This window comes from Drosophila sechellia, chromosome 2L (assembly GCF_004382195.2).
Source record: "Drosophila sechellia strain sech25 chromosome 2L, ASM438219v1, whole genome shotgun sequence".
NCBI classification, from domain to species: Eukaryota; Metazoa; Arthropoda; class Insecta; order Diptera; family Drosophilidae; genus Drosophila; species Drosophila sechellia.
The window spans coordinates 18,445,987-18,471,190 of NC_045949.1; the positions used below are offsets into that span (position 1 = coordinate 18,445,987).

At 47.6% G+C, this 25,204-nt stretch overlaps 6 protein-coding genes across 7 annotated transcripts; 2 read left to right on the plus strand and 4 right to left on the minus strand.

Moving 5' to 3' along the window:
- Nucleotides 1-3,837: 3,837 nt before the first annotated feature.
- LOC6614593 (UDP-glucuronosyltransferase 2B15) lies at nt 3,838-9,122 on the plus strand. Its single transcript, XM_002038985.2, has 8 exons — nt 3,838-3,929; nt 4,606-4,887; nt 5,102-5,472; nt 5,539-6,177; nt 6,235-6,507; nt 7,163-7,421; nt 7,664-8,040; nt 8,100-9,122. Exons 2-8 carry the CDS (start codon nt 4,612-4,614, stop codon nt 9,016-9,018), a joined length of 3,114 nt encoding a protein of 1,037 aa, XP_002039021.2. The 5' UTR covers nt 3,838-3,929; nt 4,606-4,611; the 3' UTR covers nt 9,019-9,122.
- Nucleotides 9,123-9,163: 41 nt separating this feature from the next.
- LOC6614595 (non-specific lipid-transfer protein) lies at nt 9,164-10,800 on the minus strand. Its single transcript, XM_032727569.1, has 4 exons — nt 10,691-10,800; nt 10,288-10,611; nt 10,041-10,231; nt 9,164-9,890 (listed from the first exon to the last, which is right to left on the minus strand). Exons 1-4 carry the CDS (start codon nt 10,733-10,735, stop codon nt 9,227-9,229), a joined length of 1,224 nt encoding a protein of 407 aa, XP_032583460.1. The 5' UTR covers nt 10,736-10,800; the 3' UTR covers nt 9,164-9,226.
- A 606-nt stretch (nt 10,801-11,406) lies between these two features.
- Nucleotides 11,407-13,733, plus strand: LOC6614596 (non-specific lipid-transfer protein). The gene is made up of 5 exons (XM_032727565.1): nt 11,407-11,533; nt 11,870-12,193; nt 12,253-12,443; nt 12,509-13,392; nt 13,455-13,733. The coding sequence occupies exons 1-5, from the start codon at nt 11,489-11,491 to the stop codon at nt 13,643-13,645; spliced, it is 1,635 nt and encodes a 544-aa protein (XP_032583456.1). The 5' UTR covers nt 11,407-11,488; the 3' UTR covers nt 13,646-13,733.
- Nucleotides 13,734-13,834: 101 nt separating this feature from the next.
- Nucleotides 13,835-19,801, minus strand: LOC6614598. Of its 2 annotated transcripts, XM_002038990.2 has the most exons (8): nt 19,055-19,800; nt 18,711-18,967; nt 17,297-18,328; nt 17,089-17,229; nt 16,886-17,025; nt 16,683-16,822; nt 16,318-16,608; nt 13,835-16,250 (listed from the first exon to the last, which is right to left on the minus strand). In XM_002038990.2, exons 1-8 carry the CDS (start codon nt 19,548-19,550, stop codon nt 14,653-14,655), a joined length of 4,095 nt encoding a protein of 1,364 aa, XP_002039026.2. In that variant the 5' UTR covers nt 19,551-19,800; the 3' UTR covers nt 13,835-14,652. The 2 variants fall into 2 exon arrangements, with proteins under 2 accessions (XP_002039026.2, XP_032583454.1); XM_032727563.1 differs by having other exon boundaries at nt 18,711-19,801.
- Nucleotides 19,802-19,925: 124 nt separating this feature from the next.
- On the minus strand, nt 19,926-21,496 carry LOC6614599. The gene is made up of 3 exons (XM_032727570.1): nt 21,376-21,496; nt 21,054-21,320; nt 19,926-20,995 (listed from the first exon to the last, which is right to left on the minus strand). Exons 1-3 carry the CDS (start codon nt 21,433-21,435, stop codon nt 20,111-20,113), a joined length of 1,212 nt encoding a protein of 403 aa, XP_032583461.1. The 5' UTR covers nt 21,436-21,496; the 3' UTR covers nt 19,926-20,110.
- A 52-nt stretch (nt 21,497-21,548) lies between these two features.
- On the minus strand, nt 21,549-24,699 carry LOC6614600. The gene is made up of 4 exons (XM_032727564.1): nt 24,549-24,699; nt 24,388-24,479; nt 23,371-23,659; nt 21,549-23,313 (listed from the first exon to the last, which is right to left on the minus strand). The coding sequence occupies exons 1-4, from the start codon at nt 24,554-24,556 to the stop codon at nt 21,633-21,635; spliced, it is 2,070 nt and encodes a 689-aa protein (XP_032583455.1). The 5' UTR covers nt 24,557-24,699; the 3' UTR covers nt 21,549-21,632.
- Nucleotides 24,700-25,204: the final 505 nt, after the last annotated feature.

The following is a 25,204-nucleotide window of genomic DNA, read 5'->3' on the forward strand; positions in this document are numbered from 1 at the left end:
CAAGAGAACCCTACGGAAAGGGCCAACAGGACCGTCAAAACAATGATCGCGCAATTCACAGGTGCCGATCATAGGACATGGGACGAGTACTGGCCGGAGCTGCAGCTGGCGGTCAACACAAGTGTGGCGGAGAGCACAGGGTACTCGCCGGCGTTCATAACGCAGGGAAGGGAGCCGAGGCTGCCCAACGCGTTGTTTGACGAGAAAACGACCGGGACCGGAAAGTGTATCCAGACACCGGGGGAAAATGCGGAAAAATTAAAGAAAATATTCGAACTGGTGCGGAGGAATATGGAGAAGTCGGCACAGGATCAGGCACGGCACTACAACCTCAGAAGACGGCCGTGGAGACCCAAGGTGCGGGACACAGTATGGGCCAAAGAGCACCACCTGTCGAAGGCAGCCGAAGGTTTCGCGTCAAAATTAGCCCCAAATTTTGACGGGCCGTACACGATAAAGAAATTCACGTCACCAGTTATATGCGTACTAGAACACAAGATGACCAAGAAAGAAAAGACTGCTCACATCAGCGATCTGAAGCCGGGAAGCGCGGACGCCGACGGGCCAGGAGACTTCGATGAATAGTAAAAAGAAAAAAAAAAGAGGAAGAAAAAAAAATAAATATAAATAAAGTAATAAAAAAAAAAAGGTTAAATAATAAAAAGAAAAAAAAAAAGAGGGAGAAAAAAAAATTAATTAATTTAAAAAAAAAAAAAAAAAAAAAAAATAAGGAGAAATATATAAAATAAAAATAAATAAAAAATTGAATCGGGGGAGGAAGGGGGAAGACGATACAAGGTATCGAGTCGAAGCAGAAGTCAGCAACACACACACACAGGCCCGTCAGAGCGCGAGAGCGGGACAGGGAGGGTACGCAGCCAAGCTCCGTTATCAGTACAGGCCCACGGAATAACGGAATAAGGAGCAGAAGCCAAACCGAGGTTTCGGCGCGGAGAGCGCGGCTCGAGCTGGTCTTTTCAATTTGAGATCACCATGGCAGCGCACGTGTTTAACGCCCGGGAAGTTGGATAGACCGGCGCCGGGGAACAGCCCGGAGCGATATGGAGTAGGGATTCCGATTCCTACCTCCAGCTCCTGGCGTCACCCCTGGTGTCGCGATCTCCATCCCCGGGAAGTGTGGAGGACCCGGAGGAAATCCCGGATATAGAGCTCGAGGACGACCAGCCAATGGCGGAGGAGGAGGGCGCGGCCGAGGTCATCACCCTCTCCTCGGAGAGCGAAGAAGACCAAGATGACGGAGGCGAGACGGTCACGCCGGAGGTGTCATCGGTCGAGGACGAGACCGCGCGGAAGGCCAGGGCGCGGATGGCTTACCGGAGCGTCCGGCGGGCTACGCAGGGCCAGGGACGGATACGCCTCGGAGTCACGCCGCCGACCGAGGACCCGGTGGATACGAGACGGTTCATGGAGGCACGAGTCGCCACCCTGCGGCGCTTCCAGCAAATGGTAGACGCGCGGAGGGTCGCCGCCGCCGAGACCGCATGGCAGGAGCGGTTGGATCGGCTGCAAGAGGAGGAGGAGGCGTTATGGGCACCAACCACGGAGCAGCCGGAGCCCACGCAGCCGCTGGCAAGACAGCTACCGCCGCCGCAGCCGCCGTTGCCGTTGACGCCGCCGCCACGGCAGCCGCCGCCGCCGGCGCAGTCGCCGCCACCGCCACCACCCCGGATGACGGCGGCGCAGTCACCGCCACTGCCACCACCCCGGATGACGGCGGCGTGGCCCGCATCGGTGGAGACCGAGGGCGCGCCGGAAGCCCGGGTTTGGGAAGAGGCGGAAGCGATCGGCTGGAGAACGCCGGACCAGGAGTCCCGTGATCCGCGATTGCGCGCCCGAGCAAGAGAAGCAAACCCGGAGAAGGAGGGCCCGAGGGAGGAGAGCCCGGGAGAAGCAAACCCGGAGAAGGAGGAGTGGAGCTGGCCTGCGCCAGGTGAGGCGCCACCACCACCAAAGCTGCCGAGGCAGATGTCGTGCCCAGAGGCGCGGCAGCCGCCGCCCCGCCCATGCCCCTGCAGGCAGGCGTCGCTGGACGGGCAGAAGTGGAGAGAGGTACCGACGGAAGACTGGCCGCCCCAGGTGGCCGAGGAAGCGGCTCGACAAGGAACCCGGAATCGACGAGGGCACTGGGCCAAGTTGTTCGAGCTGGGCGGGCAGCGCTACCGCCTTAAGGTACGGAGGGGCGGGGAAGTTAGAGTGACGGTCGCCGAATAAAGACGCCAGACGGCAATGAAAACCTTATGTCTGGGTTTTTTTACAACACCGGCATGGTAACAAAAAAAAAACAAAAAGAATTTTGGGGCGGGAGGGGAAGGCGGGAGAATTTGAATGTCGAACAGATGGAGCGGAATCGTCAGCGGCACCGGATGGAAGGAACAGGAAAGCGGCCGATACGAAGGGACACCGGGGCGGAGGACCGCCGGGACCAACAGTTTTAAAAATTCACCGAAGGAAGGGGAAAATCTCCTGTAGGGGAGCGGCCTAGCAACAGACGTGACGGGAGAGAGTTAACGGTACCGCAGTGGACCTTGGACTCCGCTGGCCAAGGGCGAAGAGGTCGAACGGTAACGGTGCGGGCACAAAGAGGACGCACCGTGAACTAACGGTACCGCTGTGGACCTTGGACCCCAGCGAGTCAAGGGCAGGCCGGTTAAACGGTAACGGTGCGGGCACAAAAAGGACGCACCGTGAATCAACGGTACAATACGTGGACCTTGTACCCAAGCGGGCCGTGCGCAAAAAGGGAAATAACGGGATCCCTGCGGCCTATAAAGGGTAGGCGCGAGCACGAATGGAGGACAGTGAAGGAGACAGTGAGATCGCGTGCGGAAGGTGGCCGAGTGTCGGAGTGTCAATCGAAGGTATCGGAAGTGCGAACACGCGGGCGAACGCGAAGAAAAGGAGCAGTGCGAGCATCGGCCGCCAAGAAGCCCGAAGGACTCAGAAGGACGAATCGCCACAAGCGAGTGGAGATTCTGGGAGCGAAGGAGAAGAATCCGACGTGCCATAAGGATCGTTGGAGTCAGTGGCTAGCACAGGTGGTTCCAGGACGAGCGCTGCCTCACCCGGGACGATACACCCGTGCCCCATAACATCCTAGATCCGTTCCGGCCGGCGGAAGGACCTTCGGAAGCTAAGGCAAAGAACCCGACGTGTCCGTAAGGGTCAGTGGAGTCAGTGGTCGGTACAGGTGGTTCCAGGACGAGCGTTGCCTCACCCGGGACGATACACCCGTGCCCCATAACATCCTAAACCCAGACCGACCGGCGGGGGTTCTGCCAGAGGAGGCGACTGCGACGGAGCGGGTTCGAGGCGGACAGTGGAGTCCGTGGTCGGTACGGGTGGTTCCAGGACGAGCGTTGCCTCACCCGGGACGATACACCCGTGCCCCATAACATCCTAGTCCCGACCGGACCGACTCGTCGTCCACGTCAAGGAGCCAGCGGTACCAAGGAGGAAGGCGTTGCAACAGGAGCGCCGCAGGAAGTGGCGAGATCTCCATAATTCTCTAGAAGAATTATTTCTTATATTAGAAATAGCACAATAAACGACTATATCAAGAACCTATTGCTTTTCCTTGGTCGGGCAATCACACAAATCATAAATTTGGTGGGACGAACGCACAAACTCTCTGAGCTAGCCGCTGCAATCAGTAGCGAGCGAAATAAAGAAAATCAGTTCGTTACAAGGTTATATTATAAAATATTTATTTTTAATTATACAAATACTTTGTAAGAGCAATGATAATAGTTTGGCTACAATATAGCCAGATTGCCAACACCGCCGAAGACTGCGATTGATTTCCGATCGCTGACTGAGCATTTTCGGCTGCGGACTCGAGCGTTGGCCGAAAAGCTTTCATTCGGATGTGGTCTCCGAATTTAGTCAGTCGCTCGTCGGCAGTCTAACAAGTAAGTAGGTGTGGAAGGTGAGCCAGAACAGGATTTATGTTCGAAAGCGGCGACTCAGCGGTTTTTGGTTTATTTTTGTGTGTGTATCCAGTTCAGCGGTTCAATTGAATTCCGGATGAAAGACCCTCACCAGGCGATAATTGTGAATATATTAGCTGGTGCAGTGCCGTTTGTGATGCAATTGCCGTGCCTTTTGTTGTTCTTGTGTTTTCCTTCGCTGCTTTCGCCCGCATTCTTTACATAATTTCGCTGCATTTCTCGCATCCGCGACATGCGCACTGCCGCCCACCGCCCCGCTCAAGGTCGCACGAAAATACTGAAAAGCCAAGAAACCCAAGAGTCAACAAGTGTTTCTGTTTCTGCTACGCTAAGGATAATCTGTTCTCATGCAAATTCCATTTCTAAATTCAATTTTCAGATTTTGGATACCAATACTTTTCTTAAAAAGCTATAATAAAATTATTAGCAACGAAAGTAATTTGTAAAATGTACATCCGTCATAAAAATTATTTGAATGTTGCTGTATCATTTTACAGTTTAAAGCCCTTTATAAGTTTTTCTATAGTATAATTACACATGTCACGAATAGTGATCTTAATTGAATATTTGAGGACAAGTTCCAATTAATTATTTGTGATTAATTTAAAATTAATTAAATTTATTTCACTTGCCGTAGGGTACAATGTGGTCGCCGCGGGTTGCCCTGCTTTTCCTGGCCCTAGCACTTAGCCAACCGGACGAGTTGGTGGAGGCCGCTGGTCCGCTGAAGGTGCTGGGTCTGTTTCCCCATCCCGGAGTTAGCCACTTCCACTTCTTCCACCCCATCATGAAAGGTCTGGCGGAGGCGGGTCATGACGTGAGCGTGGTTTCCCACTTCCCGGACAAGCATCCGGTTGCCCACTACAAGGATTTCCCCCTCACCGGGATGGACAAGCTCACGAACAGTGTTGATCTCAATGTGAGTGAAAAGGGAAATCCCATGAACATATCTACGTGTCGTAAACCTAACTATTGTTCGTGCTTAAACTAACCGAAATGATTGTATTCATTGAAAAAGGTACTCAGAATAGTCATAAATCTGGGAAATACTTATCTATATATTCAGAGTAACCTGACTTAATATTTAATATGATTTACTACGTGATGTTTTAACTATTCTATTCTTCTATTAGTTTTTCGAGAAGCGCACATTCTACAGTCACTTCCAGGAGTTCTTCCTGCTGCACGACTGGGGCAAACAGACATGCAACCTGACGCTCCGGTCGGAAGCACTGCAACAGATCCTCAGGCGTCCGGGACGCTTTGATGTGATCATCATGGAGCAATTCAATACCGACTGCATGATGGGAGTGGCCCACCAGCTCCAGGCGCCGGTGATCGCCTTGAGCAGCTGTGTGATGATGCCCTGGCACTTTGAGCGAATGGGAGCTCCTCTGATACCCTCCCACATCCCGGCGCTCTTTATGGCCCAGTCGCAGCACATGAACTTTGGCGGACGACTGGCCAATTGGTTCAGCACCCACGCCTTAAATTGGATGTACAAGTGGGTCTCACAATTTCTTAAAGAATTCCATTACATATCCAATTAAATTAATGTTTTCGCTCGCAGATTACTATCGGTTCCCGCTGCCGACGCCATGGTTCAGTACAAATTCGGCCACGACGTGCCTTCCGTGGGTGAGCTGGTAAAGAACACATCCATGTTCTTTGTGAACCAGCATTACTCGCTGTCTGGACCCAAGGTAACGCCGCCCAATGTCATCGAGCTGGGTGGCATCCACATCCAGAAATCGAAGCCCCTGCCCGCCGATCTGCAGCGCATTCTGGACAATGCTGAGGAAGGAGTGATCCTGATTAGTTGGGGATCAATGATCCGGGCGAATTCCCTGTCGGCGGCGAAAAGGGATGGCATTATTCGGGCGGTGGCTCGATTGAAGCAGAAGGTTATCTGGAAGTGGGAGAACGAAACACTGCCTAACCAGCCACCCAACATGCACATTATGAAGTGGTTGCCTCAACGCGATATCCTCTGTCATCCCAACGTCAAGGTGTTTATGTCCCACGGCGGACTCATGGGCACCTCGGAGGCAGCTTACTGTGGAGTCCCAGTGGTTGCGACGCCCATGTATGGCGATCAGTTTGTCAATACGGCCGCTTTGGTCGAGCGAGGCATGGGAACCATCCTGAATTTCGAGGACATAGGCGAAAACACGGTGATGAGGGCACTGAAGAAGGCTTTGGACAAAAAGTGAGAGCACCATGTTATACAAAGCTTTGGCCGAAACTAAATGTACTCGAATTTTAGGTTCCACGATGCTGCCAAGGTCGTCTCCCACTCGTTCCACCACCGCCCACAGCAGGCCCTACATACATCCATTTGGTGGGTGGAGCATGTGGCCCACACTGGCGGAGCTCCCCTGCTGAAGCCCAGTGCCGTCGAGATGTCCCGATTCGTGTACTACTCCCTGGACGTCTATGCCGTTTTGGCCCTCGTCCTGGGCAGCATCATTGCTAGTTGGGTGTGGCTCCTTCGACTCTGTTGCGGATCCAGTGCCGCCCAGAAGACTAAGAAGGATTAGCTCGGCTCATCCCTGCACAGCTTCGTTTGTGGTCTATGTGATATTTTATATGTTCTGTGTAAGACATTTTTAATTCTAAAGACGCCTCCCCCACAGACTCTAATCTAGATGTAATCCTAGCGACGCCAAATGAAATTAATGTTTGATACTATTGGGATTTACCCGATTAAAACAAAAGTAGTTTCCGAATATTGTTACAAGTACGGAAATTAACCATTAGAAGAAATAAAACATCTGTAGATCGTTTCAAGTACGGAAATAAATAATTTACACTTTAAAAATAAGTGCCTCTTATTAAATGCCGTGCGTATCATTAATGTTGAAATGCTCTTAAATTCGTAGGTGAAATTCCTTATGTAAAGATTGAATTATGTATGTATGTATATAAAGTATATGTATGCTTTCGGCGCCTAATCGAGCTTTTTTTTACTCGTCGGCGTCAGTTGATGCTCATCTTCTGAACGTTCCGGATCTAGCTCTATCATCTCTCCGTGTGAGCTTATTATTTTTGTTTGCTAATTGTAAAATGAAAAAAATATTCGCATTTGTTAAATTTAGAAGTGCATTCCACAGCATGTAAAACTCATATCATCACGAAAATCGATTTGCCCCGCTGACTCGACAAGAATTTGACCCTTTCCCTCTGTTTTCCAGCACAATGAGTGGCTGGAAGGCTTTCTGCCTGCTGGCGCTACTTTCCCTGGTGGCTTCCAGCGATTCCCTGCGAATTTTGGGTCTGTTTCCGCACCCGGCCATCAGTCACTTCAAGTTCTTTCACCCAATCATGCGCGGATTGGCAGAGGGTGGTCACAGCGTGGATGTCATCAGTCCCTTCGAGGACAAGGACCCTCCGCAGGGATACAAGGACCACTTGCTGCCGCCCTCCAACTTGACAGACACTATTAGCTTAGAGGTGCGTTGTAAAGACATCTCAAAATGAGTTGGTATACCCAAAAAAAAGGGGTACATAAAAGGGTCATAACTAAAATGATGAGTGAGTGGTGGTGTTATTATATTTCAAGTAATACGAACTCTGAAATGTGTAAACGTGACCCCCAGATTATATCATTATATTCAGAACTTATCTCTGATTTTAACCTTTTCTATTAACCTATACTTAAATTAAGAAACTGACTTTTCTATCGGTTTTACCAGGACTTCGAGCGGCCCTTCAACTTCCTATTTCACTATATAGAGTTCTTTATCCTGCACAACATGGGAAAAGAGGACTGCAACACCACACTGCACAGCAGAGCCTTATCAGAGATCCTTAAGAATCCTCCGGGCTACTACGATGTTATTTTACTAGAGCAGTTCAATATTGACTGTGCGATTAGTGTGGCCCATGTGCTCCAAGCCCCGGTCATTGGAATGAGCAGCTGTGCCCTGATGCCATGGCACTATGAACGATTTGGAGCTCCTCTGATCCCATCGTATATATCAGCATTGTTCCAGGGACAATCGCAGCAGATGTCCTTTGCGGGACGATTGGGCAACTGGATTACTGTGCACTCCCTCAACTTGCTGTACAAGTAAGTAGTTTTTATGGGATTGTGGGCTTCGACCACATTGATACATTGATCTCGTCTAGAATGTTCACAGTTCCCGCCGGAAATGCCTTGATTCGTCAAAGATTCGGTCCTGGACTGCCGTCCACGGAGGACTTGGTGAGGAATACTTCTCTGATGCTAGTCAACCAGCACTTTTCGCTGAGTGGACCAAAGCCTTTGCCCCCAAACGTCATCGAAGTGGGAGGTGTGCACATAAGTCCACCGAAACCGTTGCCCTCCGATCTTCAAAAAATACTGGATAACGCACCCAAAGGAGTCATCCTAATAAGCTGGGGCTCTCAGCTGAAAGCTAGTTCTCTTTCCGCTGCTCGAAGAGATGGAATCGTTAGAGCGATTGGAAGATTGGAGCAGGAGGTCATCTGGAAGTATGAAAATGACACGTTGACCAATAAGCCACCAAATCTGCACATCAGGAAGTGGCTACCTCAGCGAGACATCCTCGCTCATCCAAACCTAAAGGTATTTATGTCCCACGGTGGCTTAATGGGCACCACGGAGGCGGTCTCCAGTGCTGTGCCCATTGTGGGTGTCCCAATTTATGGCGACCAATCGCTCAATATTGCCGCATTGGTGCAGCGCGGAATGGCCTTGCAACTGGAGCTTAAGAAACTGGATGAAAATACTGTCTACGAAGCGTTGACCAAGGCACTGGATCCTGCTTTTAAGGCCAGAGCCACGGAGGTGGCCTCAGCGTACAACAACCGCATCCAGGGTCCCTTGGAGACGGCCATTTGGTGGGTGGAACATGTGGCGGAGACGAAGGGAGCTCCTCTGATCCAACCAAGTGCCGTGCATCTCCCCCGCTTTGTTTACTACTCCTTGGATGTCTACTTGGTCGTGGCCGTAACCCTGATACTACCTGTGATCACGCTTTTGGGACTAATACGAATGTGTAAAAGAAGAGAACCTAAATGTGACCGCAAGCTGAAACGCAAATAAACCCAATCAATAGATTACTGTTTTGGTTTTCAAGAATTACCTTTGGATTTAAACTATGAAATTAATTATTGCTGAGGCAAATACACGTGATACATTATCAGAAACCAAAATACATTTTACTGGAACAGAATTGGCAAGAACCAGATTAAGTTTTATATAAAGCAGTTCACGTTTAATACAAATATTTACAAAATCAAGATCCCATCCCTTACAATTTGGCCTTGGCCGCACCCGGGAAACCCAGACGATACAAAGCAACCACAACAGCACCACCCAGTCCCAGATTGTGCTGCAGAGCCAATTGAGCATTGGGCACCTGGCGCTTCTCAGCCAGTCCACGGAGCTGCCAGCAGAGCTCAGCACATTGAGCCAAGCCCGTGGCGCCCAGAGGATGGCCCTTCGAAATCAGACCACCACTTGGGTTGACCACGAACTTGCCACCATAGGTGTTGTCTCCAGCGTCGATGAACTCGCCGGCCTTGCCCTCTCCACACAGTCCAAGTGCCTCATACGTGACCAACTCATTGGCCGAGAAGCAATCGTGCAGTTCCACCACCTGCACATCCTGGGGCTTGTACCCACTCTTGGCGAACAGACGCTGGGTGGCCAGACGGGTCATATCGGTTCCAGCAATCTTCATCAGGCTCTTGTCGGCAAAGGTTGACGCTGGGTCGCTGGCCATCTCCATGCCCACAATCTCCACAGCCTGCTTTTCCAATCCGTGGCGACGCACGAAGGCCTCGGAGGCGAGAATGGCAGCTCCAGATCCATCGGAAGTGGGACAGCACTGCAGCTTGGTCAGCACTCCCTCCACAACCTGGGGCGACTTCATAATTTGCTCCAGGGTGTATTCATCGCGGAACTGCGAGTAGCTAAAAGAAACAATGGGGACAGATAAAGCGGCGTGTGTGAGGATCAGCTGCATGCAATACCAAGTGGATGATGGCCTACGGTCTACTTGTTTCTCTGTTTTCAGCGATAAGATAAGCACACGCGTAAGGTGAACTTTCGACTAAACTTACGGATTATTGACGGAGTGCTTGTGGTTCTTCCAAGCGATCTTGCCGAAATGCTCGGGCTTAGTGCCATACTTCTTCATGTGCTCCTTGCCGGCATTGCCAAAGATCTGGGCAGCCATTGGACCAGCTCCGATCTCGGTCAGCTCACCCATTTCGGTAATGTGGCGCTCCATGGGATTGGCGCGATCAAAGTACTATTAGAAGAGCAAATGGATCAGTCGTCGTATTTTTCAGAAGTGCACTCTTGTACCTTTGAGGACAATGATCCACGCTCCATCTTTTCGAATCCCAGAGCCAGGACGCAGTCGGAGTTTCCGCTCTCCACGATCTGCTTGGCCAAATACAGGGCGCTGGATCCCGTGGAGCAGTTGTTGTTCACGTTATAGACCGGAATGCCGGTCATCCCGACCTCGTAGATGGCCCGCTGTCCGCAGGTGGAGTCTCCATAAACGTAGCCGGCAACCGCCTGCTGCACTTCCTCGAACTTGATGCCCGCATCCTGGAGAGCTTTGGTGATGGCTTCTTTGGCGAAGTCCGGGTAGCAAACATCAGCTCGGCGACCGGGTTTCTCAAACTGCAGGAAATCGGAGGAAGATGGTCGGATAGATATTAACACCCAAGGCGGCACAAAGGTCAATCTTTCGCAGACGAACCTTGGTCATGCCCACTCCGATAACGTAAACTCTGGTCTTGGTCATTTTTCGGCTGTTTGTTCTCTGCGGGATCACGGATCGGACTTTCTGTATCGACTGAAGTGGATCAACAGGTTGCGGACTTATATACGATAGGTATGATAAGGCCAGCACTGTCGGTTCAGCTTGTTTCCCGTTAAATTTGTTGTTTACATTCTATGCAGTTCAAAAACATAAATCTTTAAACCAGAAACCTGCATTCAACATAACCATTTGGTGGGAATCTCTATATTTTAGAAAGTTGTTCTAGTTAATATTATATATACGAGCACATCCCTTGCTTGTTTATTAGTTTCAAACCGCTAGAAATGGCACCGCTATCAACAGGGCTACCAGCTACTATACACCGCTTTGATATTTTTCAATGCCTCCAAAACTGTGGACTCAAATAAGAGGTCATGAGCGTTGCAAAAAATATCTCATTTAATGGTCAAATTTTTCGTTTGACTTGGTTTTTAGGGAGTTTTCCAATTTCTTATAAATATTTATTTGTATGAAAAGCATAAACTTCTTTACTTTACCCAGGGCTGCACACTATGTTCGCAGGGCGCGTACTTGAACATTCGCTTAGTGTACCCTCAAATTTTTGTTGAAGCAATGTGGTCACCCTGTGGAAATCGGTATCGATAGCCCGATAGGTTCAGCCGTATAAAGGCTTAAGCCTCCTAATATCGCAAACAATCGCCTTTCATATTAACATTTGCTCTCGAGCACTAGTTGCGGTATTACCTGTTTTACTCGCGATCCTGCAGCTGCAAAATGTCGAAGACCCGTGTGTACGTTGTCGGTGTGGGCATGACCAAGGTGTGTGTTCCATGAATTAGCAATCTGACAAGATAAACATAAACAAAACCAAGACAAAGAATTCAAAGAGCAGCTTTGGCAACTTGCAATTAGCTTTAATATTGAGCAATCTTAAGCGATTGCCGGACTTTGAACTGTGGTGCACTTCGTACGCTAATCTGCTCTCGAATGCTTTTGGCCCCATGCTATTATCATAAATATAATTATTATAACGACTATCAGAATCGATCCTTTGCCCCCTGAAGTGGCACCATTAGAATTTCATTACTCTGGCCTGCCCATGTCAATCTCTGAGAATCTGGTAACAAAAACCCTGTTTTCGTGTTCCCTCTGCAGTTCGAGAAGCCCGGTCGCCGAGCTGATGTGTGCTACCCGGATTTCGCCAGGGAGGCCATCACAAAAGCTCTCCAGGATGCAGGCATCAAGTACGAGGAAGTGCAGCAGGCGGTTGCCGGCTACGTTTATGGAGACTCCACCTGCGGACAGCGGGCCATCTATGAGGTCGGAATGACCGGCATTCCGGTCTATAACGTCAACAACAACTGCTCCACGGGGTCCAGTGCCCTGTATTTGGCCAAGCAGATCGTGGAGAGCGGAAACGCAGATTGTGTCCTGGCTTTGGGATTCGAAAAGATGGAGCGTGGATCCCTGTCCTCCAAGGTACGAGATTGCATTCCTTAAACAACCGATTACTAATCCATTATTTTCCCATTTAATAGTACTTTGATCGCGCCAATCCCATGGAGCGCCACATCACCGAGATGGGTGAGCTGACCGAGATCGGAGCTGGTCCAATGGCCGCCCAGATCTTCGGCAACGCCGGCAAGGAGCACATGAAGAAGTATGGCACTAAGCCAGAGCATTTCGGCAAGATCGCTTGGAAGAACCACAAGCACTCCGTCAATAATCCGTAAGAGTTAACTATAATCATTAGTAATGCCTTATCTAATCTTCGGCCATATTTCATCCGCTTAGCTACTCGCAGTTCCGCGATGAATACACCCTGGAGCAGATTATGAAGTCGCCCCAGGTTGTGGAGGGAGTACTGACCAAGCTGCAGTGCTGTCCCACTTCCGATGGATCTGGAGCTGCCATTCTCGCTTCCGAGGCCTTCGTGCGTCGCCACGGATTGGAAAAGCAAGCTGTGGAGATTGTGGGCATGGAGATGGCCAGCGACCCAGCGTCAACCTTTGCCGACAAGAGCCTGATGAAGATTGCTGGAACCGATATGACCCGTCTGGCCACCCAGCGTCTGTTCGCCAAGAGTGGGTACAAGCCCCAGGATGTGCAGGTGGTGGAACTGCACGATTGCTTCTCGGCCAACGAGTTGGTCACGTATGAGGCACTTGGACTGTGTGGAGAGGGCAAGGCCGGCGAGTTCATCGACGCTGGAGACAACACCTATGGTGGCAAGTTCGTGGTCAACCCAAGTGGTGGTCTGATTTCGAAGGGCCATCCTCTGGGCGCCACGGGCTTGGCTCAATGTGCTGAGCTCTGCTGGCAGCTCCGTGGACTGGCTGAGAAGCGCCAGGTGCCCAATGCTCAATTGGCTTTGCAGCACAATCTGGGACTGGGTGGTGCCGTTGTGGTAGCTTTGTATCGTCTGGGTTTCCCAGCTGCCAACAGCGTGGTTCGCAATCTGACCGCTGCGGGCAAGGCCGCTACCAGTGAGGATGGCTTTAAGGTTGCACCCCTGCTGAAACTATTGGAGCAGGCCATGCAGGAGGATAAGGACAATCTGATCGAAAAGGTGCGCGCCATTTACGGCTTTAAAGTCAACAACGGACCCAATGGACAGACCGGTTTCTGGGTAATTGATGCCAAGCAGGGCAAGGGAAAGATCGTCTTCAATGGAACACGTGAGCACATTTTACTTTATAAAGCAAAGTACTGATACTAAGTGTTCGGTTTTCTATTGCAGAAAAATGTGACGTTACCTTTATCATTAGCGACGATGATGTCTTTGAGCTGCTAACAGGAAAGCTGCCACCGCAGAAGGCCTTTTTCCAGGGCAAGATCAAGATCCAGGGCAACATGGGCTTTGCCATGAAACTGATGGACCTGCAGCGATCCGCCCAAGGCAGGATCGAGGAGCTGCGCTCCAAGCTATAGGCTCCCCTTCTTGTACAATGCAACATCTTGGTGGCTTTGGATCTGTTAAACCTAGTTATATGAATATATCCAGCATACTCTTTTTATACGACTTTTGTATTATTTCTGTAGAAATTAAACTGTTATTTTCGTAACCGAAAGTTTGAATTCTTTTTATTTGGGCTTGACAAATTAATTTAATCAAAAGCATTTTTAATTTTGTACGATCCGAATCTTTATTGTTTCTTCAACGTGTAAGCTGGCTTAGTCCTAAAGTTATATATGGTATATATATATATATAGTAATTATCAATGTGTGTATTGTTCTACGCACTTTTAAAACACTTTTCAAAAAAGTTGTTGAGAAGGAAATCAAACTGGGACCTTTAAATGTATTGTTATAAGGAGAACGAGTGTCTCTGGCCAATAGGTGCATGCCTTTAAAAATACACACTATAACAGCTCAGTGTACCAGCCTGCATTAAAAAACTTTCAATTGTTGTATCTAAAAAGTGCTTGCGGTGTGGTTGGTGGTGTAAATAAATTAAAAAACTACTTTTCTATCAAGTGCCGCATATTCAGCTTATAAATCTATGTTTCGTTATCAAATATAAGGGTGTTTGTATGTGAAGTTTAGGACTACATATAAGCTTTTGGCTATATACAAAGGAAGATCTCTGGGTACTGGATGAGATTTCACTCATTTAGCAAAAAACTGTGGCTGCTCAATATCGCAGAACAAGGAATAACAATTTTCAAAAAAAAATGAAATAATAGCGACACTCATGCAGAATGTACAACATGATATACGGAAGTTTGGCGCACCACTAAAAAATATGTAATTGTATGGCCAACCTTCAGTAAGTATTGAAATCCCTTTCAGAGTTGAGATCTTCCTTTAAAGGATTCAGCTACTCGAAATCCGTTACGAAATATAGAGTGCTTTTAAATTTACAAAATATATAGTTTCACATAGAGTCCAAATAGGAGCCTCTACTCTCGCCCTCCGTCCATTTCTTCTCCCAGTTTCAAAAGCTATTGTTGGAACCGGCGTAAGTTGATAGCGAACTGTTCGTTGTTGCCGAGGATGTCGATGATGAGGAGTTACTATTGGGGCCACTCCCCGCTGGCTTGTCCATGTTGGCTATGATGGATCCCAACAAATCAGATCTCTTCGACGTGCTCTTCGCCATCGAGACTCGATTTCCCGCGGTGGAGCCTGCGATGATGATCTTGTGGGAGGGCAAATTAATGGTTTTGTAGGTGGGTTTTAACGGGGAAACTGTGGCTGATATGGGCATTGTGATAGCACTGCTTTTGCTGCTCGGAGGAGGCGGCGGCGGTGGCGGTGCAGATGTCCGTGAAGGTGGCAATGGCGGCAAGGGTGGCAAAACCACTGACATTCTGGTTAGAGGCGTCAAAGAGCCTGGGAGTACCACTTTCACAATTTGACTGGGTGGCGGAGGAGGTGGTGCAGCTACAATTGGTACTGGTGGATGGATAAAAGATTTTGGTAAGGACGCAGTTGCCAGAGTGGGGTGAGCACTAATTAGTGGTGACGGAGTATTACGCAATGATGTAAAAGCAGCAGCTGGGACTGGTTCTTTGGGTATCGGTATATCCATTTCCACAATCTCCTCGGAACACACTTCAGAGACCTCCTCTTCGTGATCAACAATCAATTGGGGTGTGCTCTCCACAATTAGCTCGTTACCCACATCTTCAACCGGATCCGGAGGTGGCGGCGGTGGTGGCGCTGTTGTTGACACAGCTGGATTGGAGGTACTGATATCACTTTTACTGTCGGAAACAATCTTTACTTCGATCTTGATCTCGGGCTCCTTTTGATTTAGACGATGAATGAAAGGCGTCTGAGGCACGAGTGGCGGTGGCAGTCCTGACAGGATAGGCGGCGCAGCTACAGGAAGAGTGCAAGTAGGTGGCGCAGATGAGGGTGTAGATTTCAGTGGAGGAGCAGTTGCAGGAGCTGTGTCATTATTTAATCTGGGAATTTTGGCGGGCGAGGGCTCACTCGAAGAGCTCTTTGCTGGCGTTGCATGTTTTTTTGGAGTTTCGTTTTTCTTTTCTTTTTCCTTCTCCTTTTCTTTGCTTCGCTCCTTTACCTTATCTCTATCCTTCTCCCTAGACTTTTCCTTGTCCTTATCCTTTTTGAGCTTCTCCTTCTCCTTCTCAGGAGTTTCAGCTACCGCTGCTTTGGTCAGCTTATATTTGTGCTCCAGAACCATTTTCCGCATATCTATCTTGGAGTCCTCCTTGCTGGTCTTCTTTTTGGGTGTGCTAACCCCACTTGCGCCGCTCTGACTGCTGCTGTTGCTGTTGGTTTCTTGATTTTGGCTAGGCGAGGAACTTCCTGCAGCTAGGTGCTCGTCTATACTGCTCTCACTAGATCGACGCTCCTTGCCATCGAGGTCGATAAGTTTCTTCTTGGTTCTGCCATCGTGTGCACGCTTTGATGGCGTTTTTTTGCCGCATTCGTCGTGGCTAATTGGGTTTGGCAGGATCGTTTGCTTTTCCTTGTAGTGAGGTGTTTCGGCTAGCACAGGGTTGTTCTTCTCGTTAATCACCTCCTGGCCGGGATAATACTGTCTAAGTCGCAGGTGCCAAGCTTGAGAGTAGAAAATTTTAGGTTAATAGAACGATTAAGAATAGAAAAGTTGCATTCGATCCCTTACCTACGCTCGTTACCGCCGTCACTGTGCGAAACTGGTGGATTATGTTGCGGGGTAAGAAGTATATGTCATTGTCGCACAGCTGAATACGAGCGTAACGGACGCCCTCGCGGCGCAGCTGGTTAAGTTTGGCGTCCTCGATCCACTGTACGCACTGTGAGATTGGCGGCTCGTGCAGATCCAGCTGCAGCATTTCCACCATTGTGTTAAAGTCCTGGGCGGCAAAAGCGACCACGTCTTTGGTGATGCGGTTCTGCGAGTAAGTTTGACCACAGTGTACAGCTTTCAGTATACCTGCGGGACAGATAATAGAAATATAACGCCGATTAGTCGATTTCAGAGCAGCTTTTCAATGAGAGGCAGCTCACCAACTGCTGCGGTGGTGATTCGTTCGTGGCCATGGCCTACGTGATCCGCATGCGCCTTGGTCCGATCCTCGATCATCGTCTCCCGTGCCTCCGACAAACGGGGCAAATATTGAAGGTTCCTCAATTCATTAATACGAGTCCTGCATGTGAATTGTGTAAGTTAATTAATGGCTTTTAAGAAAATTGCTCCAAATGCGACTTACCTTTGTCTTTTGAGTGGGGTCTTGCTATTTAACTCTGCTGTGGGGACCAACTGCTCCCCAGCACGGATCCAGAGTATGGGGCCATCATTCGACTGACGAGGATCCGTTTGGAGTATAGAATTACAAGCCCAAGGCATGGTCTAAGATAAGAGAGTTAGATTAGTCAAGTTTTTAAGTCAGTTAAGTTAAGTTAGTAAGCTTACCTTTCGTAAAAATGGATTCATTTCAATACGACCCAAAAGGTCTGGAAAGTATCCGCCCACCTCTTCATGCACTTTGCCTACCAGACTGATCTGATGCAGTGGTCCATATCGAAAGGTTCCTTGGCAATAGTTGCGAACCACCTAAAGGTGAGAAACGAAAAAAATTTCTAACATTTTTCTTGCTAGCACTCCCCATATGTGGATTTACCTGCTCGTTGTATTGCGACATTGTACAGGTCTCGATATCGGAGTTTCGTCCGAGAACTCCCGCCTTTACCGTCAGCGTTGAGTAGTTCTCGGCCATGTGCTCGAGTAGATCGGGCAAATACCTCGCAGCATCGTGGACGATACCCATCACATGGTGGGCATACCCTTGCTCATCCTCGGCAAAGCACACCTCAAAGAACTCATCCACCAGCTCCTCCATTTCCTCTGGCGACAATGCGTCGATTTCATGTTGGTACAGGTGAACAATGGAGGCCCCGCCATTTGGATATTGCTCCACCTGGAAGTAGCAGCCGTATTTTAGGTTCTCCAAGCCAGCCGGTGCTTTTCGGTTCGGCCTAGGCGGCAGGCTCTGAACGGTTTGCCAGGGTCCAGTTGCTGGTGCATGCTGTAAGCACTGAACGCCCACGCTGGTTCGCCGAATTTTGGAGCGCTTGTAGCACTTGGAGCACTCCCGAGATGAAGATGAGGAGTGGCGAGAAGATGACGAAGAGGAACTCTTGTGATGGTTGCTGGAGGATGAAGAGGACGAAGACGATAAGTAGGATTTGCGGCTGCTGCTACTTTGGCTGGAGGAATGACTGCTGGTCGTGGAGTTCGCTACCGAACTGGTTTTCGGTGCCGGCGAAGGCATTAACTTGGAATTGGAGACCTGGTCTCCGAAATTTAGCTGTCTGGAAACCTCATCTCGTGTTTTCGCTATCGCCTCGCCATTTACTAGAGGTTTGTTTGGCTTCTCCGTCGATTCCGTTTTGATTTCCGCTTCAGTTTTAATGAGGTTACTAAGTACTGGTGCTGGTTCTGCTTCCACTTCTAGTTTGGTTTCTACTGGTTCCTTTTTGATGACCTCCTCTACCTTAATCTGCTTCTCGAGAGCAGTAACCACCGCCTGAGGTAAAACAGGCTCTGCCCCTTGATCCTTCGACTTGGTGGAGCTGTTCTGACTGCTCCGGCTGCTGTCGGAACTTCTCCTTCGATTGGAGTGCGAGGATGAGCTTGACGACGAGGAAGGAATCTGGAAAATATAAATTTGTAGTGCTTCGTTATTTCTACTATGATGGACAGCTGTGCAATCTTGTAGAGCCTGCTACGTTTTACATAGCACTATGTAAGCTGTGAAAATATACTATAAACATGTAGCGCATCAAATATAAAAGGTTCTAAAAATTATGACTCGCTGTATTCAAGATCACGTGTCTTGCAATCAGCATTTATTCGTAGTAAATGGGTGGTGAGACCCTGACGATTCTTTTGTTCGTTAGTTTCACTGTTGAAATTTACTTTTTAAAGAGTTGTATGTTCTGGAAATGGATCAGAGCTTACATCAAATCAAGAGCTATTCTTTTGCACACATTTTCGTAAGCTTTCTGCACTTTCGAAACCGTTCCTGGGCTCACCTTCTCCCGATTCCGCTCCTTCTCCCGTTCGCGGTCCCTATCACTGCGATGATACTTCTTCTCCTTGCTGCGCGATGAGCTAGACTTGTGGTCGGTCTCCTTGGAGGATTTGGAGCTGCTCTCGCGATTCCTGTCGCGCTCCCGCTCCCTATCCCGCTCCTTGTCCCGATCCTTGCTGCTGCTGTGGTTGCTGCTGCGCCGATTCTTGTCTTCATCCCGCTCCCTGTCTCTCTTCTTCCTTTTGTGGTTGCGCTCTTCTGTGGGCGGCGTTGGCGAGTGGGTGGGTGTGCAAATCACATTAGTTGACATTGGATTCGTGTTCGGCGAATTCCGCTTTACTTTACCTGTCTTCTCGTCCGTACTTGTGCTTGTTTTTGTTGTGTCTGCCAAGGCGGTTGTTGTTGCGGCTGTGGGTGCCCCTGCAGTTGTTGTTGCCACCGACGATGCTACTGCCTGTCCCTCTTCAGCTGCAGCTAGCATTGTACGTGCATCTGTTGTTGGGTTATTTGCGTTGCCATCGCCTGACTGCAGTTGTTGTTGCTGCTGTGTGTGTAAAGTGTTGCCGTTTGTAGTTGTTGCTGCTGGTTCCACTGGCGTAGTTGTTGTTGTAGATTCTCGCTGTGTGCTTGTAGTTGTTGGACTGGCATTTCCGCGGGCATTTGCGTTGTTGTTTTCCACTGCCGACGCGTTGTTTACGCCCTTTTCAGGCGTATCCCGCTGCATAGATGCACCGACTGCTCCTTCCAGTGGCTTCTTCTCCGGTTTTCGTGCATTTTCCGTGCATTCCTTGCCGCCGTTGGCCAATTCTATATTATTTTCGCCACCTCGAGTGTTCTCCATGTGTTTGTGTGTGCAGTGGCACACACACGCGCGTATGGGTGTGTGTGCGTGTGTTGCCCTACGCCTGTATTGAATATCGATCAGTCGGCCGTCTACGTGACGCCTCTCAGCTAGCCGTGTCTTTTATCTTACGCTCCGTTTGCAATTCACCCGCGCCCTCTTCCACACGATTTTCATTCGACTGGCAGAATTTCCGCAGCGGCGTTTTCAGCGATTCGCGAATAGTTTTTTTTTGTTCTAGAAGCCGTCTCGCACTGTCGTTTTTCAACTCTAGTCTTCAGATGTGGAGCGTTTGTGAACACTAGTCAATAAATAGTGTTCTGTTAGGCGCCATCTAGCGGCAACCCGCGCAGCGACACTTGCGAATGAAAGAATAGATGGATATATCGTAACATCGATTGTAACGTGTAATTGCGCCATCTTTAGGCGAGTTCTATTTGGCGCTTTATTTAAAAGTGTACATTTTGTAATGCCCATGGGTTCTATTTTGTTACTGCCTTTTATAAAATTGTAGTGATTAAAATATATAAACATTGAATAAATAGAATTCAAATGTGCTTTTAACACTCCCTTGATATTTGTTGCTCTTTTTCAGCGAGTGGATGCTTATAAGCTTTTTTAATTAATTCCGGGACCGTAACTAGATACTCGATAAGAGACATTTCGTCTTTCAGAGTGTTTAGATACATGCGCTGAACGTTCCTGATAACCGGGTCAATTACTTTGTTAATGTCTGCATAACTAGGACTGTAAATTACATCCACTTTTCTAATAGCGACATCAATAGGACTGTCACTTAGATCCACGAGTTCTAAATCGTCTACCCTTGGGGTACCTGATTGGGCTTTTTCGGCAGTGGAATCCACCTTCTCGGCTTGCGTATGAGACGTAATTTTTCTGCTCTTTTTGGGCTTGTTACTGCGTTTCTCTTCGGATGGTACTTCCTCCCTTTTATCCTTCACTTCAAGTGTAAACGAATTCAAGGCCTCTTGGACTTCTATTTGGGACCGAACTGCCGCTCTGAGATCGTCTCCGCTTTTCGCACTGATCACGGTTATGCTGGATGGTTTCGATTGGGATTCGTTGGAGGAGGAACACTTACTGCATGAAGGGAACTTATTCTGGAATCGTTCGGAAGCAGCCTGGCAATGAGCTTTAGCCGCATTAAGGTAGTCAAAGAAGTCTTTCTTTTGCTTCTGGTGGTGGTTTAAACGAAGTGGGGTTATGTTATTACAACCACCCTCCACCCCACAGTGCTCACTTTTACTAGATGGGTCCGGTTCATAGTTAAGATTCTTATAGAGGAGGTAGTCCCCACAGCTGTGTTCTATGACTGGTTTCTGCCTTTTTCCGTCATTAAGGAGATATGCTGGATCAATTGGATGCTTGGGTGTGTAATTTGAACTCGGTTCCATCATCACCTTAAACTTCGACTGGTGTTTCCACTTCGGTTTGAAGGTATTTGAAATATAAAAAAAAACAAATCACTTCAAAATTGCTTACCTGCTGATTTTGTGCCGGGTGATAATTAACATTGAAACATTTTTTTGAAAACGAATATTGAGCACGGTGTTCATGGCTAAGAGGAGACTTACGATCCTCGCACGAATGAGTTTTATGATCGCAATGATAGTCCTCCCTTATCTGATTTTGATTTGTCGTATAATTATGTTTGTAGGACTTAGGCTCATTCTCTGTAGACTTCATTCGTTCCTTGCGATAATGGTATTTTTGGTCCCTTAATTTAAGCTCCTTGTGCTCTTTAAATTGCTGCATTAAATGTATTGAAACTATTAAAGTTTGACCTTTTTATTCCAAGACTCACTGGTGGATTCGACGCCCCATGGTCCTTAAAGTGCTTACAACATTTGTTGTTGCTCTCCATAGTCCAAGATTAGAGTATATTGATCAGGCTTACTAAATATATTTTTTCATTGTCATGTACTACCCCGAATACTAGAGTAAGTTTAAGCTCAAAGCTACAAGCTGAAACCATAATTAAATACTGGATAAATAGTTTTTATTTCGCATACATTATGCATATAGAGATTGCCCTCCAGTCTAAAAGTAGAGGGAAGGAAGTTACAGAGTGATGGTTTCCATATATTGCTCAAAGGATCTGGTGATTACTGTGTGATCGGGGGCCAGGTGGGTATCGGCCATCACAGCCAGTCTGTATTTGTCCCCAAAGCGATGAAGATTTAAGGAAAGGCAGGTCTTCGATTGTGGTGGCCGGAAAAGTAGAACATCCTGGACTTTCTGACCCCAGGCTGCTTGAAACTCAGCGGTCGCTCCGTAGATTTCAGTGATTGTGATTGGAAAGTTGTATGAGAAAAAGTTGATGAATATTTTGGTAATTACGTGAGGCAAAAGGGATGTGAGAAGGCTGTACTTGGTCTGTCCAATAGACGCTAAATATATGATTATCTGTTGCTTTCTGATTCGTTCAACAATCTGATGGAGTTCTTTGGTGTGATTTGCGTCTGGTTGCCTTAGAGGCAATTGCAGAAAGACAACACCCCCAATATTTTCAGATTTATCCCCGCTGCGATCTGTGAAATACCCTTTGTCTATGGTCCTACAAGTGGTGTTCAAGTAATTGGGGACTTTCAAGTCACCTGAGAACGTATTAAAGTAGTCGTGAACAGCTCCTGCCAAGCAAGTTAAGCTAAAGTCGGATTCTCGGAGATCACTATTGAATTTACCCTGATTACGGGTCCTGAGTTGGGCGCCATTTATTGATCGGCCAAAGGAGACTATTTTCCTGCCTGCATAGGATTTTTTATGCAAAATGTTTAACTCCTTTGTGGGCTGTTCAAAAAGCACTTCGTAAATGTTTCGTGGGGCCTGGAAAAGCTCCCAGATAATTTTGAAAAACTCCAATTGGGCGTAAAGTAGAAGGGGTACGTACAAGTGCAGTCTGGCGCAATATGTGGATGTATGGGAGGTTTTACCTTTGATCAGAACATCACCGAAAGCCAAAAACTCACAGTAAATGTGGTAGGGTAAGAGCAAAACATGATTTAGATTTAGACGCCAGAGGAAACGTGTCAAGGCCTTGACCAAATTGGTTGGCTGCAAGCTCTTATAGACCGCATTTCTGGCCACCGACCAATTAAGATTTCTTTGGTCTAATTCCCTATTCAGAAGCAATCGTATTGTTTGAAAACGACCCACTTCATTGCGGTAGCTGACTGAACGCTTTTTCAGTTTCTTAAGCATAGTTCGACTCCTTATATAGCCCAAAATGACATTCACCAGGACAATTACGACCAATGAAACCAACTGGGTTAGGTTTCCAACCTGATCACTGGACGTTGAACCATCTGGAGTTTCAAGAGATTCAAATTCGTAGATGAACTTTTGCCAACGGCAAATGATAAGATGGATTATGTGATTGATGAGTCTGCTTATGTGTTCCGGCTTTCGCACAAAGCGGGAAAGTTTTGGACTCGAACTGTCCCAATCAAATCCATCGCTTAGGGTCATCGTGCTTTTCTTATGTGGATCCTGCAGCAGGAGCATCTCACTCACATGCAGATCCTCCTCCTCGGCAATTATCAGGTGGTGCAGCTTAATGAGTATGTAGAAGGACTGAGTGCTATCAGAGTTGGGGATCACGATCACCTGCCACTGGGGGAGATCTGATGGGATGTACTTCGTGGCCAGCTCACTGACATACTCCTGAATATTCGATTCGCTAACCGGACGACCTCGGTACTTGTGGGTGCTGAGCAGGACGTGGTTGTTGATGTTGAAGCCGCTGCAAGAAGAGAATTGCTTGAATTTATTATGGTATATGGTATGTTGAAGTGCACACCTGCTGTCATTCACCCAAGCATAGTGCCCCCAACAGGTGACGAGTTTTTGACGCAGCTTGGGGAACCGGAGCATCCCGGTCTTGTCCCTCAGATCAGTCAGATGCTGGGCATAGGCCATCCGTATCCGCTCGAAGTCACAGTCGCCCTCCACTTGCAACAGGAAATGAAATACGCCCGCATTCTTCGGCGTGTCGATTAAGGTCCGGATCTTCTTGGACTTTGAGATGGTCAGGTTCGGGTACTTTATGCTCAGCACATAGTTGGATAGTTCGTTGCCAAAGTGAGCACCTGGGAATTTGGATTGGGATTAGAAGTGCCGAAATTTAATAGCTCTCACCTTTAGCGCTGTATTCAAATCTGCGATCAAAGTCATAACATTAAAGAAGCCAATAACGTAAACAATAACAATATATTTAAGCAGTGGGAAGCAATTTGTTTCCCGCATACTTGATACCCTATTTCGGAAAAGAAACCAACGAAGAATGAAAGTCAGCGCGGCCAAGAATCGTATACCCTGAGATTAAATTAATTGAATTTAATGGATTGTCCGATAATCCTAATCAAGCACTAGACTTTCCTATACAACATCATACCCGACGATTAGCGGGTATCATCAAGCAGCGAAGACTGGTCTTATCAATGGTGAAATTTTTATGAGTAATTCAGTTGGTCAAGGTTCGCTCGGTCGCTTGTCTGGGTTCCGCAAAGGTGCAACAGGTAATCTGTTTTATTTATAAACAAAAGCTTTATCTGCAGCACTTTCTCCAAGACTATCTCACTTTCCTACTGCTCTGATCTCTCTGCCTCCTCTATAACTATCTTTCGTTCTTGTGTTTCCACCGGCGGATGATCCTTTGGCTGACTGAGAATCGGTTAATCAACCCATGGATCGTTTATTTATATGGCCGGCCCCTTTTGAAGTTATTGATTTATGCGGCTTATCAGCGGGGCAGCGCGTGTCGCGGATCGCCGATCATCGATCACTGCAGGGGATGTATGTCGGGCACTTCACTTACACAGGAATGATAACAGCAGCAAAGGCACTAGCATCATAGCCACCACAAAGCAGAAGACGGTCTTCAGCAGCGACTTGACTTCCTGCCAGAAACTGTAAAGTACTTTGTTAGCTGCTTCCATGTACTAATCACTTAATCACTTGAAATCTGCCTAGTTCTACCTTTCCATTTTCCCAGACTAATAGTTTGCAGAAACTGCCTTCTAAGCAATCCGTATTATAGCTGCACTATAGTATGTACACCTCCGATTCTCCGATCTGGCTTGGTTTTTTTTCCAGCAGCTCACACGTTCGGTTCTCCCAAAGTTTCGAATACAACTGATCACCGGGGACGAAGCTCCGCGCGAGATTCGTTTTATTGAGCGGCTTATCAGCAAAATGAAGGCAGTCGCTCATTCACTTGCACTGCAATGCAAAATTAAAACGTAATCAGTTTTGTTATCAAAACAATATGTTGGAGAATTTCAAATCGAAGCGGGAGTTCTATTGTGTTAAAAATCGAATTCTAAGATTTGAGTAGTATAAGATTAGTAGAATAAGATTTAGTTGATGAAAATGTGTGCAGAAAATAAAAATATTAACAGTTTAAACCAATTCTTAAAGATTATTAACATCAAGCTTCAAACATATTAAATTTAATATTTTATTAAATATATTAAAGCTGATTTCTGAGGAAAAAATATATTGATTATAAATTAAATTAACTGATGAAAACACATGAAAAACTGATGATAAAATAAATGTTAATAAATTGTTGTATATAATTTTGCGTCGGTATTGGTGGCTCTCTGAGCTGGTTCCGTGAACTTTTGTCGCAT